Genomic DNA, 17,516 nt, shown 5'->3' with positions numbered 1-17,516 from the left:
GTTTCAAAAACTTAATTCAGCAGTATAAACAATTAGTGCCACTAGCATTCAAATCATGTAATTCTAATGATAGATACCTAGGGAAAAGTTGGAAACTTTGTAATTAACATGCATCAGCATTTACTCCATAATACTCTCAGGGCACATAGACTAGCTATGCCATCAAGGATCGCAGTGGCCGACATGAGTAAAAGGTACTTTCAGAGAAAGAAAAGTAGGTGACATGCCTGGGAATTTTTCTTTAGAAGAGCAATTTACCTTCCTTCTTGTTCTTGGTCAGTGACCCCATAAGGCCAGTGAGGCCAGTGACCTTTAGTGGAAGAATCCAAAGTTGTATATGGTGGCTGCCACTACTGCTTCATGAAATAAATCTATGAAAGTTTCTTCCCAGGTTTTGAAGCACTGATTGCCTGTATTTGATTTTTTCCATAATTGACCACAACTTTAGATTATTTATCACCTTCAGATCTAAATATTGTATATCATCACACAGATTTAAAGAGGTAGGGTCTTTATTTATTTATTTATAAAATATACAAATTTATTTAACATGAATAAGCAATAAGGGATTATTTTTTCCTTTATTTGACTTATAAGCTGTGACACAGAGAAATCTAGTCTTTGCCTAAGGTTATTCAGAAGGGTCAGACTGTGCTGACATTCCAGGCCAAGAGAAGCTATTAACTGCATCAGGTATTGTGTTTATCTAGAAATATTTGGCATTTTCATCTCCTTATTTAAAAATATATATGAAAGAAGAAAAGGAAGGAAAAGCAATTTAAGAAAAGAAAGCTGAAGTGATAACTAGTTTTGTTTTTCACTTCATGATCATGCTCATAGCAGTTTAGAAAGTTTTTTTTTTAACATACGCATTAAACTATCAAATAGGTTGATCCAAATTGTCCAAATAATCTTCTAGTCCCAGCATGTCTTTTTTTCTCTCATAGAAATTAGGATCATATATTTGTAAATGACTTGTGGAGGAGATTGAAGCAGTCAGTGTAAATGGAGTTTCTCCAGGTGCTGACGCCTAATCGCTGGGTAATAGCTGTGGACTTGCTGTGAGACCCACATTATTACAATGTAATCAGAATCCTGTTGCTCTGCTGTTATTGTCAGCCACTTGTGGAATTTTAAAAGCAATAACAATTTTGATTTTAAATCATGGCATTATTAAAGTTATTTTCTTCCCTTGCCAGAACATAGCTATTGATGCTTGCCTTTGAAGGACCTGACTATAGTGGAATTCTTTGTTGGTGTCAGAAGGAATGCTTCTGTTCCTGGTTACCACCACACCCCTTTTCTTTCTACACAGTTTTTTCCTTATTGTAGTGTCAGTATTTGGTTATTTATGCTAAGGAGCATGATGATAGTATGGAATATTTTTTAAGTGTGGTTGGATCAAAACTTACATTTGACCTAGGAATTTATTATTAGAATTTATATATAAAAAATTTATTTTTCCTGTGTTTTTTGCTTGTACTGTTAGTAAGGTCAATTTATTACTCAGCAATACTGTAGAAGAAATAGAGAAATACGAGAAAATGTCCCAGAAACATGCTTCTTTATAAGGGGAAGCAAGTTTGGATTTAAAAAAAAAAAAGGTGGGGAAGCAAATTTAGATTTTAAAAAAAAATGAAAATTAAGAATTGGCTTGTGTCAAAACACATTCTACTGTCATGTATAACTAATTAGAACAAATTTAAAAAAAATAATTGGCTTTTGAACATATCTCTTGGTTAGAGTTATAGCAAGAAATGTTATCAAACTTAAGTCTGGATGTAGGTTGTAAAAGGCCATGTATTTTTTTCTGTTTGTACTATTAATATATTCTCTTAAGTCATTCAATTGGTGGGATCGTTTTTTCTATATGTTGCCATGTAGCCCCTTTGTTAGTACTCTTAAAAGCATGTCTTTCATTTAATTCACTCTGTTTCTTTGCTTTTTGAGGTAAGTGAATAGTAAAGGATAGAGAGAGGCTAATTTCCAGAGGTCCAAGACTCTCTTAAGAGGCTATCTTGAGATTTCTAGTCTTTGTTTACTCCTAATATACCATTTGCCTATGCCAAGAAATAACTCCATGTAAAGTAAGTGGGAATTGTTTTAGAAGAACTGAAAGGTTAGGATTTGTTAGATTCTAGAAATGCTATATCTAATGGTAGGTAATATCTATATTCTAAATAAAAGTTTAGAACCTATTTTCTGTTTCATAGAAAGTTCTTTATTTTCATCTACTTGATTTCATTTAGCTTATACATCAGTAGTATTAATCTTCACATTTAAATACACAACCAATTACTTTAATTTCTAAAAACATGAATTGTAGGCTTACTTTGGTGTGAAGCAATTCTGACAGAACTTAGGTGATTTCATATAACCCTTTCTCTTCCCCAAAGTTTTCTTTCAATTTTTTTGCAAATCAATATAAAACCCATTCCTTAAGACTTAGCCACAGGAGCCATGTTAAAATCTGTTTATTTGTAAGTTTGAAGATTCAGAGCTGAGATTACAAATATCCAAATAGGGTGCTTAACCCAAACAGAGTGTTACAAGGATTGAACAGGGTAAAATTTAGATTGAATGGAGATGTCATCTATCTTATTTTATGTGTTTGTTCATAGAAAGCTACCTTGGTTGAACATGGAATCCGACGCCTTACTTTTCTGGTTGCACAAAAGGTATTGATTGACATGGAAATTGTATGTGTATTTCTTGGGCTCTTACCACAATTTTTAAAATAAAGTGGGATTGTAGTAATATGCTTATTTACAGAACTTATGCAGAGAAATAACTTTTCCTATAAATTTAATTTTTAATAAACATTAGACAAAACATTTGAGATTCTGGGAAGGGCTTTCTAAACTCATTACTCAGTTCATTTAAAATGTTATTACTAATTGGTGGTTTCTATTGTTTTTTTTCTTTCTGTCTTACTTGAAAGGATTTTAGAAAGCAGGTCAACTGTGAAGTGGATCAGAGATTTCATGTAAGTAAAAGGAACAATTATGAAAGACGACTTATTGTTTTATCTGTTTGCCACCAATAACTGAAATAGAATATATCTGAGTTATTTAGAAGGGTTTAGACTGCTGATGTTTGGTCTCTCTTCATTTAGAAAGTATTATGATGAATATTCAATCCTTCTATCAAGTGTTCCAGCAGAAGTTTTTTTCCTTTTTTTAAAAAATCTTATAATGAATTCTTAATGTTTCTCTGAGAAATAGTTAAGGATGAGCATATGCTTTTCTTCAGATGAATAAGGTAGAAGTAGGAACTAATAATTTCTTCTGTGCACATAGTGAATCAATAATCAAAAATAATCAGTTGTACTTTGAGGTTTTGGCTTCTACCAAATATGGATTCAAATTCTATTATCAAGAAATCTCACTTCTGAAGAATAGTGATTTATTATTAAAAATGCTGTAGCCGAGCCAAAGTTTCTATTTTTATCTTATGTTAATTCTTTTTTTTTTTTTATTTCTCCACCCACCCCCATCTTATGTTAATTCTAAGAATAAGAAATAAATAAAAATTAGGTATTCTTTTGTTTGTAGTTCCATTTAACTGAATTGACTTAAAAAAATTTTTTTTGTAGTTGTAGATGGACAGCATTTCTTTATTGTTTGATTTTTATGCTAAGGATCAAACCAGGGCCTCACAAATTCTATGTGGTGCTCTGCCACTGAGCTAGAGTCCCAGCCCTTGAATTGACTTTTAATATGTATGAAATTAAAGTTTTTATGTGAAAGACAACTAAGTTAATAGCCTGGTATCTCAACTGTAGTATACCCATGTGATCAAACCTAGTATGATGACAGCAGTAAAGTGAAAGATCTAGTTCACAGTCAAGATGTCATTCTCAAAATGACTGATTATAGTCAAAATATCTCACTAAAAATTAATTCTAATGTAGCTAAGAAAGATTCCAGAGGATGTTAGGAAGTCTCAATTTTTCTGATGAAAAATTTTATTTCATTTTGCTTTTCTGTTTGTTTTGTTTTAGCAATTAAGATAATCTAGTTTTCAAGCCCTACTCATTTGTAATAATGAAGATAACATTTGAGATTCTGGAAAAGACTTTCTAAATTCAAGGACCTATGTGTGATTGCTTTTATTGCCCTTTTGTTTATTAAGTCTCTAACACTTGATATTTTGTTTCTCCTCTTACAATTCACCTTGCTGAACTAGTCTGTAGAGAACCAAGAGAGCCTACCCTGCAAACTAAAGAGCTAGGATTTTCTGAAATGCTTTAGGAAATGTTGTGGACTATACAGCTCCCTTGTGTTATTGATGTCAGGAAATCAAGCAGAGTGCAGATATATATCAATCAATAACTTTAAATAGGAAACTGAAGTCACTGGAGAAGTATGAGGAGCTTAAAGAGAACCCTGGGGCTTTAGGAAGAAAAATCAGGAGCTTAGAGAATAAAATTGTTATTTGGGGACAGAATATGAAAGCCCATGAATAAACACTGTGACTGGTCAGAGCTAAGATAGACATACCATAGTCATCCCTGGATTTTGGAAAAGTATCGGTCAAGGTTCTTAAATGTTAGTGTGCTTTTTCTTTTTGTCACTGAGTTTGGAATAATAGCATATTATTTTGGGGAATGATGCTGAGTTTGTAAAATTCTTTTCCTTATTGTTAATAGTGCAGACGGAGTCTTCATGTCTCTAGTATACTAACTGGTTTCCTATAATAAGCATTCCATGATCAGTTACAACAGTTCACTAAATTTTTTAACTTAAAATTACTCGTTCTCACTAACATTTTAAAAAATTATTTTAGGCTATTAACTAACACACAAAATAAAAGCCGATTCTTATCTCTCTGAATCTATGTCATGTCCTAGAGTATGTCTAACAGCTTGAAGACGTTTCCTCCCCACTGTCCTAATATTTCTGGATTTCTGTTCAATGGGGACATGTTTAGGCAAAATCTGTTAGGAAATGAGATCAGCAGGAGGTCTTGCCTGGCAATCACTGTTCCTATTTATAGTGGCATTGAGTGGGAAATCAGTGAAATTATCAAGTGACTTGATTTGTCCTGAGTGTAGGAAAGTCTGCTTTAGAGCATAGAGAACATTAAGGTTTAAGTGTAGACTAGATTTGCATTAAAGAATTGAATGTCAGAGTAGTTGGGGTGCTTTATGTTATGTTCCTTAGAAATGGTTAGTGATTTCACTGGGGACAAGGGCAACTATTACTGAATTCTATCCAGGATCTACAATGGCCAGGAAGCCTTGGCAGAAACTGTACAAATCCAGGGCTTGCTATCATAGTGCTCCTGTGAATTTGTCTGTTGGTGGTAGCTTGCCATTCATGAAGGATGCTTAGCCTCTGTCATGTCATTTGATATGTGCTTGGCCATAGTTAGTGTAGTGTGAAAAATAGGAAGCTTTCCAGGAGTGTTAGAGATGAATCCCTTGATCTCTCTGGCTTCTTGGTAATCCACTGTGATGTATGCAGCCTACCTGTTCTACACTGTGAAATCCCTATATTATTGAATAGAAGAGAGAATGCACACGTGAGGGGGCAAGGAGAGAAGGAAGGTTACCAAGTTTTGTTCAGTGTTGTTATGGAATGAAGCAAGCTATGCTATTTCATAGTCATGGTCTTTCAGACTGCTTCAGAACTAGAACAAGGCAAACGAGGACCAGAAGAGAAGTTCCTGGAGAGTGTGTATATTTTGAGGTGTTTATTCAGATATCAGTGCTGTCTCTAAGCATTTCCAGTACTGTATAGTCACCATAGTCCCCAGAAAGCCAGCCACTCTAGCCAGCTTTACTCTAAGTGGGGACTTGTTCTGAGATGGCAATGCTCACTGAAATGCCTTTATTTTATTTATTTTTATTTATTTATTTATTTTATTTATTTTTATGTGGTGCTGCGGATCAAAGCCAGTGCCTCACATGTGCTAGGTAGGTGCTCTATCACTGAACTACATCCTCAAGTCCAGCAAAGTGCTTTGTAAGGAGACTAAAATGCATATTTTCAGGATTTCTTTCTTTCCTTTGCGACTTAAATCAAAACATCAGGTCCAAAAATTGTGAAAAGATTCTAATCAAGCAGTTTTGCATCTGTTAATAAAATGTTTTTTTTTCCTTTCTTACATGTAAGATTTGATGAGACTTTTTAAATTTTTGCGCATTTCCCAAGAAATAATTGTAGTTTCATAATTGTTATATGAGTGACTCCCACTTTAAAATTAAATGTTTTGGATTATTTAAGTTTTGAGGGATGAGCTCACGAACAGTTGTCAAGTTTCATAATTCATGTATTTATGTGTATATTTCTGTCTATTCTTCCTTCTTTCCTTCCTTTCAACCTTTCTTTCCAAAAAGGTAGTTCTGTTTGCTAGTGGACCAACTATGAGTTTTCAGAGGGTTTGGTATGGGTTTTTGTTTTAATTACAGTCTATATAATTAGTTCTCAGCATGTTGAGGTAAAAGAGAATTGCACCAGCAAGCTCCCAATTTCTTCATCTCATTAGGTTTTTAACACGATTATTAGTATCATAATCAGCTATGATGTTTTCTGTTGCAGGTTTTCACATTCTCTGATTTGCAGGGTGTCTTGATTGGCTAATTTAGGCAAATTATTTTGATTGTCTTGATGATGGTTGGCTGATTAGAACACAGCAGGGGTATAATTTCTTCCTGAGAAATGTTGCATTCTTTTGTTTTTGGTACCAGAACACTAAGAGGGTTTTTCTTTGTGTACATTCAATTATGATATTTGCCCATAACACTAGTAGAATGCCTGGAAAGCAATTACATTAGTGATGGAATAAGCATGAGTGTTGTTAGTGGAAAAATTGGCAGTATGAAGATGAGGTGAGATGAAGGATCAGACTTTTGGATTTCTTTTCTGTGGTTCTGTGGTGATGTTTTTTGTTTGTTTGTTTGTTTTGTTTTTTGTTATTGTTGTTTTTGTTTTGTTTTGTTTTGAGTGGCTTTCTATAAAAGTCTTCAGACTTCTGGTCTCCCAAAGAATTTCTCAATGGTCCTGCTTTCCCATTACATGAAAGTTCTTACCACCCCCCTTTTTGAATGTTCGATATTTAAATTTACTGTGGAGCTAAAAATTTGCTCACATGTTTGAAAAAAAAAAAGTTTGCTTTTATATCATCTCATGATGTCTTTTTTTTTTAAGCTAACCTTAATGAAATTTTTTTTTTAACAATTTGCTCAGTCTTGTCACCTACACATAGTTCACCCTCCACCAAAATCATTTTCTTTCATTATTTGCAATAAAAGTATTTCCATTCAAACCATTTGCTTTTGTGCCTGCTATTTACTATAAATTTTCTTAATTCGTTTAGTGGAAAAGAAAGCATTTTTTTATTGGTATTGTTTCTGAAGGAAAATGGTTTTGTGTTTGAAGGAAAATGTAATAATGTGTATGATTGGATAAATGATATACTAAATAATTATTTTAATTAGCTAATAATAGTTCAGGCAGAATAGAAAAATATATACTTAAAAATTATATTGTCACTCTCCTTGATGACTTTTCTTTCAGGGAGTTAGTTCCATGGAAAGATTTTGTTACCCATCCTTTTTGACATGTGTTACTTTCTAGGTAATACAGTGAAAGCTAAAGTTCACTAGAATAAAGCCAAAATTAGATTATATAAATCCATGAGCATGAAATCTACTGACAACTCAGCTGAATGTATTCCTGCTTCACCTTGAAGTTATCCCCATGTGCTTCACTGTCACTGGGGCAGGGGGAGGGGAGAACATCAGAGAATTATTTAGAACAAAATGTCATTAGTAAAAGATCAGTTCTGTGTAAAATCCACCTTCAAAGGGCTTTTAAAGACCCAACTCTGGACAAGTGATATCCCTGGGCATAGTAAATGCACTTGTAGAAGTATGTTAAAATCACTTTTATAGTTAAAACACCGAGAAAAATATGAAAAGGTGTATTAACTGTGCAAGGTAAGGATACAGTATGATACCTGTGGAAAGTATTCAAGTTTTCAGTAAATTCATAAACCACAAGTTTTTAGCACAAGTTTTGCTTTGTTCGTTTGTTTTCTGCCTCCTCTCCACCAAACAAAGTCTGAGTTTTCTAGGGGGTCTTTTTGTTGTTCTGTTGTTTTGTTTTGTTGTCTCATGAAGCTAAATCCTCTAAGGAGACGTTTGGATTATAAGAATATATTATAAGAATAGAGTAATGATGCCCTGCACTTGAGAGGTGGAAGGGTATGGCTATTGCATCAGAGAGACCCTAGTTTATGTTCTATGATCCTGGGCATATCACTTAAACCAATACTTGCTCATCTGTAAAATGGGGGTCATAAAGACTCCCTTGAGGTTGTTGTAAACATTCACTGGGATAACATATGAGAATGACTGCCATCTAGAAGATTTTCAGTACATCTTTTCTTCATGGCTTCTAAAGCCCACTGAAGGATATGTAGGCAGCTAGTCCTGGTCTCTTTGCCTTGTACCAATAAGTGATTATATTGCACTCATAATGAAGAAGATGCCTAATGAAACCTCCTATCGAGGCAAATAGTAACGACTTGATTCCAACACTGCCAGTAGAGCTTTCCATCCGAGAAACAGGGGTATTTGGTGTTAATAAGTTAAATTTCAGAAACTAATGAACTCTACTAATTGAATTCATCTTTGTTAATTAATAAGGTTCTAGTAAATTGGTTGCTTTCTTGTGTAATGCTCTGCAAAAGAGCGTTAAGACCTAATGATTATAAGTTCACTAGTTCTACCCTTTCTTTCCTATAGAGTGGTAGTGTCCAAAGTAGTATCTAATAGTTTTCTTTGTCTTGAAATATTTTTTATACTCTTGACATTATTGACTTGAGAATGAATGTAGTAGGGGAAAAACACCACGGACTGAAGATTCTATGCTGTCTATCTAGTTTGCATTAAGAGTTTGTTTAGGAGAAACTTGGGAAATCATTCTAGTAACTATTATTGCAGTGTCTGCAGCATAAGGGTAATGTTGGTTTTATTTGCCAGATTTTGCCAAGACATCACCCAGGAAGTTTTAGTTTGAGACATGAAAACATTATAAATTTTTTTACTTTGGAGACAGGAGATACTTCAGATATCTAAACTTAGGTAATGTGGTAATTTGAGAATTTGAAAGTGAGGTCAAAGTGATGATTACTCAGAGGACCATTCACATTCTATGGACTAGGCTTAGATGAGGAGCACGTTTTCTGGAAAACTGTTCTAGATGCCCAGCTTCTTCTATACTGTTTGTTTGTGGAAGGCCACATCTATGAAGGACTGACACATTTTACCCACTTCTTTAACAGAGAGAATTCCCTAAGTTTTTCACATTCCGAGCAAGGGATAAGGTAAGGACTGATTGCTAGATTCCTACCCTTTGAATTTTTTTTTTCCTGTTTTCTTATCTTTCCCATTCTTTCTCTGATTGAACTTGTATTTCTCTTTGTTTACATGTGTTTTAGAACTAAAGCACACTCCCTTCAGAACGAGTTTGATTTAGGAAACAATCAAATGTGTTGAGCTACCCAAAGAAAACAATAACTTTCAAAATCATCCCTATCCTTCAAAACAATCCTAATGATGTGATATTAAACAATACTGCATTATAGAATTATTCTTGTCACAACTTATGTTCAACTCTTGTTCCCATGCATTTGTTTTTCAATTTTAAAGTATAGTAGTTCATACTATGTTGGTTTCTTCTTGTTACCAGCTTATATTTTTGGTGCTGGCTCACTTTTCACTCAGTTGACATGTACTCTGGAAAAACAATTTAGTTTCAAGCAAACACACAGTAAATGTACTAATAAAACTTTTGAAAAAGATGCATAATTATATATCTGTGGATATATTAGGTTCCAAAGCCAAATACCTTTTTTGAAAAATGATGTTTATTTATTGGGCATTTACTGTGTTCTTTGTAGTGTGTCATAAATGGTAAGATTTAAGTTCTGTCTTTTAGCATTTTAGACTTCTTGGGTAAACCTAAAACATCAGCATGTGAATAAATGTTAATGTGAAGCAGTTTGTGGTTAAGGGTAAAAAATGAGTTACAACATTAAATGCCATAGGAGTTCCAAGGGAATTGAAATTTTTTGCTTGTTTGTAACTTTTTGTTTGTTCATTTTTGGTTCTTTAGTACCTGGGAGTGAACATATGAGTCCTTAACCACTGAGCCACATCTTCAGCTTTTTATTTTTTATTTTGAGACAAGGTCTCATTAAGTTGCTTAGGGCCTTGCTATGTTGCTGAGGCTGGCCATGAGTTTTCAATCCTTCTACCTCAGGCTCTCAAGTTGCTGGGATTATATACATGACCAACATGCCCAGTGTCTTTGTTTTTAATGGGGAGCATCACCACTTGTAAAAGCATATATGTTGAAAAGTTAAGTGCATGGGTACCTTAGTCCCTAATCTTACATAAGTTATAGCAGTAGCCTTGGCAATATCTTATATGTAGCTCATTTTCTTTTGCTTATTAGTGTATCATACCTTCATTGCTATTTTCAAGCATCTCTTTTACCTATGTAATCATAATCTTATAAGTACCTCTTGTGAGCTATTTTTTGTCTGATTCTTGTGATCAGTTTGAGGAGGACCGAATCTATCGTCACCTGGAACCTGCTCTAGCTTTCCAGTTAGAGCTGAACCGGATGAGAAATTTTGACCTCACTGCCATTCCATGTGCTAACCACAAGATGCACCTATATCTTGGGGCAGCTAAGGTAGAAGTTGGCACAGAAGTGACAGATTACAGATTCTTTGTTCGTGCAATCATCAGACACTCCGATCTGGTCACCAAGGTAGGTGCTGTACTTCAATGGGAAGTTATCCCTGAGGGAAGGGGTAGAGAAATAAAAAAGGTTCAAAATCATGTTTTCATTGTTTGAATCAGGCTCTTGTTCTATTTCCTTTCACTCTCCAATAACCAGCAGGTGTCTGAGAGTCATTTCATTCACAAAAGTAAATATTACAAATAATAAAGGCTTATTTTTATTTAATCTGATTTTTCTTGGTAATGGAAACATGATAGCACTCACTTGAGAAAAAGAAAAGTGTGCTAAGAGAAAAATCAAAGGGAGAGTTGAGTGATAATAGAGAATAAGGAGAAGAGTTAGGAAAGAAGTAATCCCACCATAAACCTGTCTAGCAGGATGGGTAGTGTCTAATATACCAAGGACTTCCTGGTATGTGGTTATTATTGAATTGCATAGCCATGAGTTTTCTTCAGCTTCTCATTTCTAAGCAGATTTCTGTTCTAAACAATTTGTCTGACATGTATGAATTATAATCCTGTTGGTGTTACAGCTCTGGGGGTGCCCAGCATTTCCACGTGTTGGAAGGAAACGATACACTAAGAGGCAAGAGAAAGGGCTAGCAAGGACTCTGTGGCTTTTGCATGCCCCTGCTGCCTGTGATCACTAGATGGACTCTAGGGAGAAAAACAAATAATGTCTTCACCTTGTGCCTTATGATTTATGACATACTGCTGTTAAGTAGTTATAATAGCCATTTATTTATTGTTTCTTTGAAATCACATTAATGATGGTGTTTTCTTCCTGTATAGGAAGCTTCTTTTGAGTATCTACAAAATGAAGGGGAGCGTCTGCTCCTGGAAGCCATGGATGAGTTGGAAGTTGCTTTTAACAATACAAATGTTCGCACAGACTGTAACCACATCTTCCTCAACTTTGTGCCCACAGTCATCATGGACCCGTCAAAGGTACATTTCTCCTAGCTTCTCTCCAGGACTCCGAACATAAGCAAAAAGATTCATTCATATATATCTTCCTTGGAGTTGGAAACAGGTGTTCTTGTCCAGTGGTTTGAGCCTTTTAAGTTTACACACTACTTGAGACTAAGTTTGCGAGATAGTGGCAAAATTTTGCTATAGGCATTAAGAAAACCCTCAGTATTGAAGGTGGCATGGTGTTTGTTTGCTGATCATTTATAAAAGTATGAAAATTCTTTTCCTCCATTAGGACAAGTTTTATATTTTCTGTGATTGTAGTTCTATTTTATAGTATCTTCTAGAATTTCTCATGTGAAATAATTTTGCTATTATTAGACATTTAGTGCACTGTTTCTGTGTTTTAACATACTTACCTAGTGGCCTTACCAGGATAAGACACCTTCCCAAAATAGCTAACCTATTTCTCTTTAGTAGTTTACTACAGGAGAATTTGGCTGATAAGAAATATCACATGTAGGGGCTGGGACTGTAGCTCAGTGGTAGAGCGCTTGTCTCACACATGAGAGGCACTGGGTTCGATCCTCAGTACCACTTAAAAATAAATAAATAAAGATATTGTGTCCTAACAAAAAAAAAGAGAGAGAGAAGAAAGAAATTTCACATGTATTATATATATTATGTCTAGTTTCTTCCCTGAGGTTCTATTCTAAAATGCATTCAATATAATTTAAGGAAAGAAAACGAGACAGTCCTGTACTTGACCTTTTTATCCTAGGTGTGTAAAACAGACTGCTCTCTATTTTGTTCCCTCTGATTCTGTATGAGACTGAAATTTGGATAGGATAACCAAGTATCTCCTTTCTCAAGGTCAATTATAGGCATAGACTTTTGCTTTTTTTAACCTTTATTTTATTTGTTTATTTTTATGTGGTGCCAGGAATGCAACCCAATGCCTCATGCATACTAAGTAAGTTCTCTACCACTGCACCACAACCCCAGCCGAACGTTTGGTTTTGAACTTATTATCTAAGAACTGAGAAACAATTCTTTACTTTTTTTCTTGAAAACTTGAAGCTAACAATGGGTTACTATTTTCTGTTGAGGTTTGAGCCCTATTCATGTAGTTTAAGCAGAATTTATCCTAGGCCAGGCATGGTGGCACATGCCTAAAAATCCCAGGAGCTCTGGAGCCTGAGGCAGGAAGTTTGCAAGTTCAAAGCTAGACTCAGCCATTTAGTGAGGTCATAAGCAACTTAGTAAGACCCTGTCTAAAAATAAAAAAGGGCTAGAGATGTGGCTCAGTGGTTCAGTGCCCCACTGGGGAGATTGAACCCATGGGGCACTTAGCCACTGGAAAAAAATATATATATTAATATATATAATTATTATTTCTCCTAATATATGTATATTTATGTATTCCTCTAATATATGTATATATTTGCCCTAAGTATTTTGGGACTGATGAAGCCAGAATGCTAAAACATGACCAGGATACTGTGTAACTATATATATTTTTAGGTTTTGCTTGACTTTTCTCAATGAATTTTTAATATTTACTTTTCAGCCTCTAACTCTTAACATCCATATGCCCCAGCTCTGCTTTTCTAATCAGATAGCTGTCAATTTTTTGTACATAGAGATTGTTGGCTTTTGTTCCCTAAAGAAAATAATGGATAAATACCTCTTGGTTAGCAAACAAGTGTGGGGATGAGAAGTTAACTTCTTAAAATCTATTTTGAGTTAAAATTCTGTGTTAGAGAAATAAGCTGTAGGATTGCACGTACTGCCTAAGTGTACCACAAGAGAAGGAAGATGTCAGATAATCTTGAGCTGTTCTAGGATGTTGATGAAGCATTTTAGAAAGATAGTTAAGAAAAGATTAAATTTGAGTAGTCTGGCCTAGCTGCTTGCTAGGAAAGAGCCTATTGCCTACTGGAAACAAAGTTTTGCATTAGCATGTCAATAACAAAATTGCCTTTCAGTCCATTCAGTTAAAATGATTCTTGTAACTCTGAAAACTAAGTGTTAAGCTGCCTTGGTTTAAAGTTTAGAAAAACTAAGAAACATTTGCCCCTTCTCCTTAAATCCCAGTTGGACTTGACAGTGACCAAACTTCAGAGCTCTAATGTTTAGGAGAGAACATTCTAGCACCACCTACAAATTGCCTTTCTTTAATTTCTGCAATTTAGCAAGAGACATATATTATAAAGTTTAATAAAATTGTATGGAAAAAAGCTCATGGTGGTAATTGCTGTGTTGATTTAAGGTCCTGTAAGTGCAATGAAACATAGTTACCATGCATATAAATGCTACTTAATAGCTATTTAACTAGGGATTTTATTCTTATTTGGGGCTTTCTCTTAAATCCTATAGCTTTTAATTTTAGATATTGCAGATCTTAGATGTAGAGTACGAATATAATTGGGAAAGAGGAAGGAGTTATACTGATTTGGATGGCGTGAGTTAGAGAAAACCGCTCTCATCCCAGACCAGCATGAAATTGTCCCTGTCTTGTTCTAAGCAAGAATAGTTTTAGGGAGAAACATCTGCCCACTTTGTGTAAGGAATGTATATGGTGTATAGATCTCCATAAAACAGATTCCGTTCCTCCTTTCCCAAAGACAGACAGACCTGAAACAGGTTCTTAGTTACAAGGTATTTAAGTTTTGTACTTGGTGATGTATCTGTGTCAGATTGAGGAATCTGTGCGGAGCATGGTAATGCGCTATGGAAGTCGGCTGTGGAAATTGCGCGTCCTCCAGGCAGAACTGAAAATCAACATTCGCCTGACACCAACTGGAAAAGCAATTCCCATCCGCCTCTTCCTGACAAACGAATCTGGCTATTACTTGGACATCAGCCTATACAAGGAAGTGACTGACTCCAGGACAGCACAGGTACGGTAGTCAAGCAGGCTTCTCTGAGTTTTGATTTGGTCCTAAAAATGAGCCACTTGTTCTTGTTATAGAAGACCCAAGCTCACAAACCCCATTGGTTTATCAATGAAGTTATTCTCTTTAGCTTAACTGGTTGTGCAATTTGGAAAATATTTGCCTTATAAGAAGTGCCCCTGTTCTCAGTCAAGGATATTATAAAGCCCTCAACCCTTTGTCACATATTAATGAGCACAAATATGCCAAGTGAACCTCACTCCAGGCTTAATTCTTCAGTTTAGAGCTCTGTTTTTTTCAAGGGCTCTTAAGCTACTTTAGTAATCTAGTCTTCTCTGGTCTGATTTGAACTTTCTGTTTCCTATGTAGTTAGACCACATATTGACAACTGAGGAAAGGAGAATTGTGAGAATGTCACCCACTTCTCCTATATTATAGAAGAAAAATTTCAAGTTAGTAAAATAACATGAACAGTATTAAGTATTAACTTTATTTATCCGTTATATTATTCTGCTTATACACACACACACACACGCACACACACGCACACATTTTTTCCTTCAAGAGTTCAGAGTGTTATATATCTATATAGGAATAAAGTATCAAACTTTAAACCATTTTTTTCAGATTGGAAAATGCAGAAGTGGAATGTAATGCAGACTGATTATGTGGTAACAAAGAATTCACTTGTAATTTGTTTGAACTCCTTAGTTTCTAAATATTTGGGCCATTTTCTATGATATTGGGTGTAGGTAGCTTCACTATTGCTCACATCTTCTTAAGAACTAGGACATTATTTTATTTTTAGGGCTTTGGCCTGATCTTGGGAAGTAGATTCATTCTAATAAAAGGATGAAGTGAACTTGCTACAGGATATATAAACAGGGCTTTAGTCTGTTCTGTGTATTTGGGTGCTTGGAAGAGATTATGTTTTTATCTATGTCCTTTTCAAACTGGGAATAGAGGTAGGAAAAGACATTTTTTGCCAGTCTTTTCAAGATGCATTTTTAAAATCTCAGTTTGGACAATTTTTATAGTGACCTTTCATGTTGTTCTTTGATTCCCAGTTAGATGACCAGAGAAATCTATCCTGTGAGAAGTGAACAGTTAAAACAGAGTGCACAAGAGCACAAGGGGTGAGCAAGAGAAAGAGTATTCAGTGATTTTTGCTGCATTTGATGTTTTTCAGGACAACCTTAAGGACATTTTCAGTCAAAGCTTTCCATGGGCAGGGATATTTTTAATTAACTTCTACAGTGGCTTTGAGGCAGGCCTATTCTTATGAAGAATAAGATGGTCACTTGAGATTTTAATGTTTTGATAAATATGTTTGTTCTTCATAACTACTTTTTCCCCCTTTATTTTATTAGAAAGCTTTTAGATTTCCCTTAAGCTGGTTAGTGGCAACACAGGATCATGAAAGGTACTGATGTCTTCAATCATGGCATGGTGTTATATCAGGCACAAAGTAAGCAATTGCTAGGCATCTGAAAGAATGAATTGACTCCCTCAACTTGAGAGGAGAGCCCTTTTATCAAGGGCCCTGCATATTTAAGAAGCCCTGAAGAAAGAGGTCTTTATCAGGTTCTTCAGTTGAAAGTTCAAGAACCACTGTGTCATTGGTACCAGTTTGTGAGCCCAAAGCTGGAGGTAGGAACTGACAGAAGGAGCAGCCTTCACCCAGTTCCAGTGCTCCCAAGTGCCTAGTTGGTGCTTATTGCCAAACCTTTTTCCTTTCCTTTTGAATTACTGGGGCTTGAACCCAGAGCCTCACACATGCTAGGTAAATACTCTACCTACTACACTACATACTAGCCCCTTTTTTATTCTTACTAAATTGCCCAAGTTTAAACTGCACATGTTGTTGGTACATGCCTATAATCCCAGCAGCTCTGGAAACTGAGGCAGGAGGATTGCAAATTTGAGGCCAGCCTCAGTAATTTACTAAGGCCCTAAGCAACTCAGCAAGATTCCGTCTCAAAATAAAAAATAAAAAGGGCTGGGGTGTGGTTCAGTAGTTAAGTGTCCCTGGGTTCAATCCCTAGCACCTAAATAGATAAATACAAAATGGATGGATGGATGGATGGATGGATGGATGGATGGATGGATGGATGGATGGATAGATAGATAGATAAGCTAGCTATTCCAAGTTGGTCTTGAACTTTCAATCCTCCTGCCTCGGCCTCTTGTAGCTGGGATTACTGATTTTTTTTTTTTTGGCGGGGGGAGGGGGGATACCAGGGATTGAACCCAGTGGTGCTTAACCAGTGAGCCACATCCCCAGACTTTTACTTATATTTTATTTAGAGACAGGGTCTCACTGAGTTGCTTTAGGACCTTGCTAATTTGGTGAGGCTGGCTTTGAACTTGTGATCCTCCTATCTCAGGCCCCCGGGCCACTGGATTACAGTTGTGCACCACTGCATCTGGCCACTAATTTTTTTACCTTTCAATTTTTGTTTCTCTCTCTTTTTTATTTGCAGTACTAGGGATCGAAATCAAAGGCGCCTTACCGCTGAGGTACATCCCCAGGCCATGCCTCCACCCAACACCCAGCCCTGTGCCCAGCCCTTTTCTGGTTAATTTTATTTTACAACAGGGTTTTACTTAAAACTGTGTTCATTCTGCTTCACCTCCCAAGTTGCTGGGTTTATAGGCATTCACTACCACACCCAGCTAAGAGAAGCCCATTGATGTCCTCTGGTGAAAGATGTATTTTATGTAAAATATATACATATTTTTGTGAACTTGTAAAACATACTCTTTACCAAGTTTTAATTACCAGGTTCATTATAGTAAAAAATGAAACTAGCATAAGTAGCTGGTCATTCAGAGTCTTCTATTACTGGCCATTATGATCATCCTCTGGCCCTAGCACATCATTTACTCATTTTTCCATTAAGAAGTAAGGCTGACTGACTTGAGTTTCATTTTGTTTCACTTCT

At 35.5% G+C, this 17,516-nt stretch overlaps 1 protein-coding gene across 9 annotated transcripts in view; it reads left to right on the top strand.

Annotated features, from left to right (window-relative positions):
- Acaca (acetyl-CoA carboxylase alpha) overlaps positions 1-17,516 on the top strand; it is a 288,856-nt gene that overhangs the window by 155,508 nt on the left and 115,832 nt on the right. For all 9 annotated transcript variants that reach the window (XM_078042389.1, XM_078042384.1, XM_078042383.1 and 6 more), the window contains 6 exons: positions 2,622-2,678; positions 2,942-2,986; positions 9,295-9,336; positions 10,575-10,790; positions 11,555-11,710; positions 14,374-14,577. In XM_078042389.1, the coding sequence (XP_077898515.1) occupies positions 2,622-2,678; positions 2,942-2,986; positions 9,295-9,336; positions 10,575-10,790; positions 11,555-11,710; positions 14,374-14,577 (720 nt within the window). The remainder of the gene's footprint in view (positions 1-2,621; positions 2,679-2,941; positions 2,987-9,294; positions 9,337-10,574; positions 10,791-11,554; positions 11,711-14,373; positions 14,578-17,516) is intronic.

Source organism: Ictidomys tridecemlineatus, chromosome 3 (genome assembly GCF_052094955.1).
Source record: "Ictidomys tridecemlineatus isolate mIctTri1 chromosome 3, mIctTri1.hap1, whole genome shotgun sequence".
Lineage (NCBI taxonomy): Eukaryota > Metazoa > Chordata > Mammalia > Rodentia > Sciuridae > Ictidomys > Ictidomys tridecemlineatus.
This window is presented reverse-complemented; position numbering and strand designations above follow the sequence as displayed.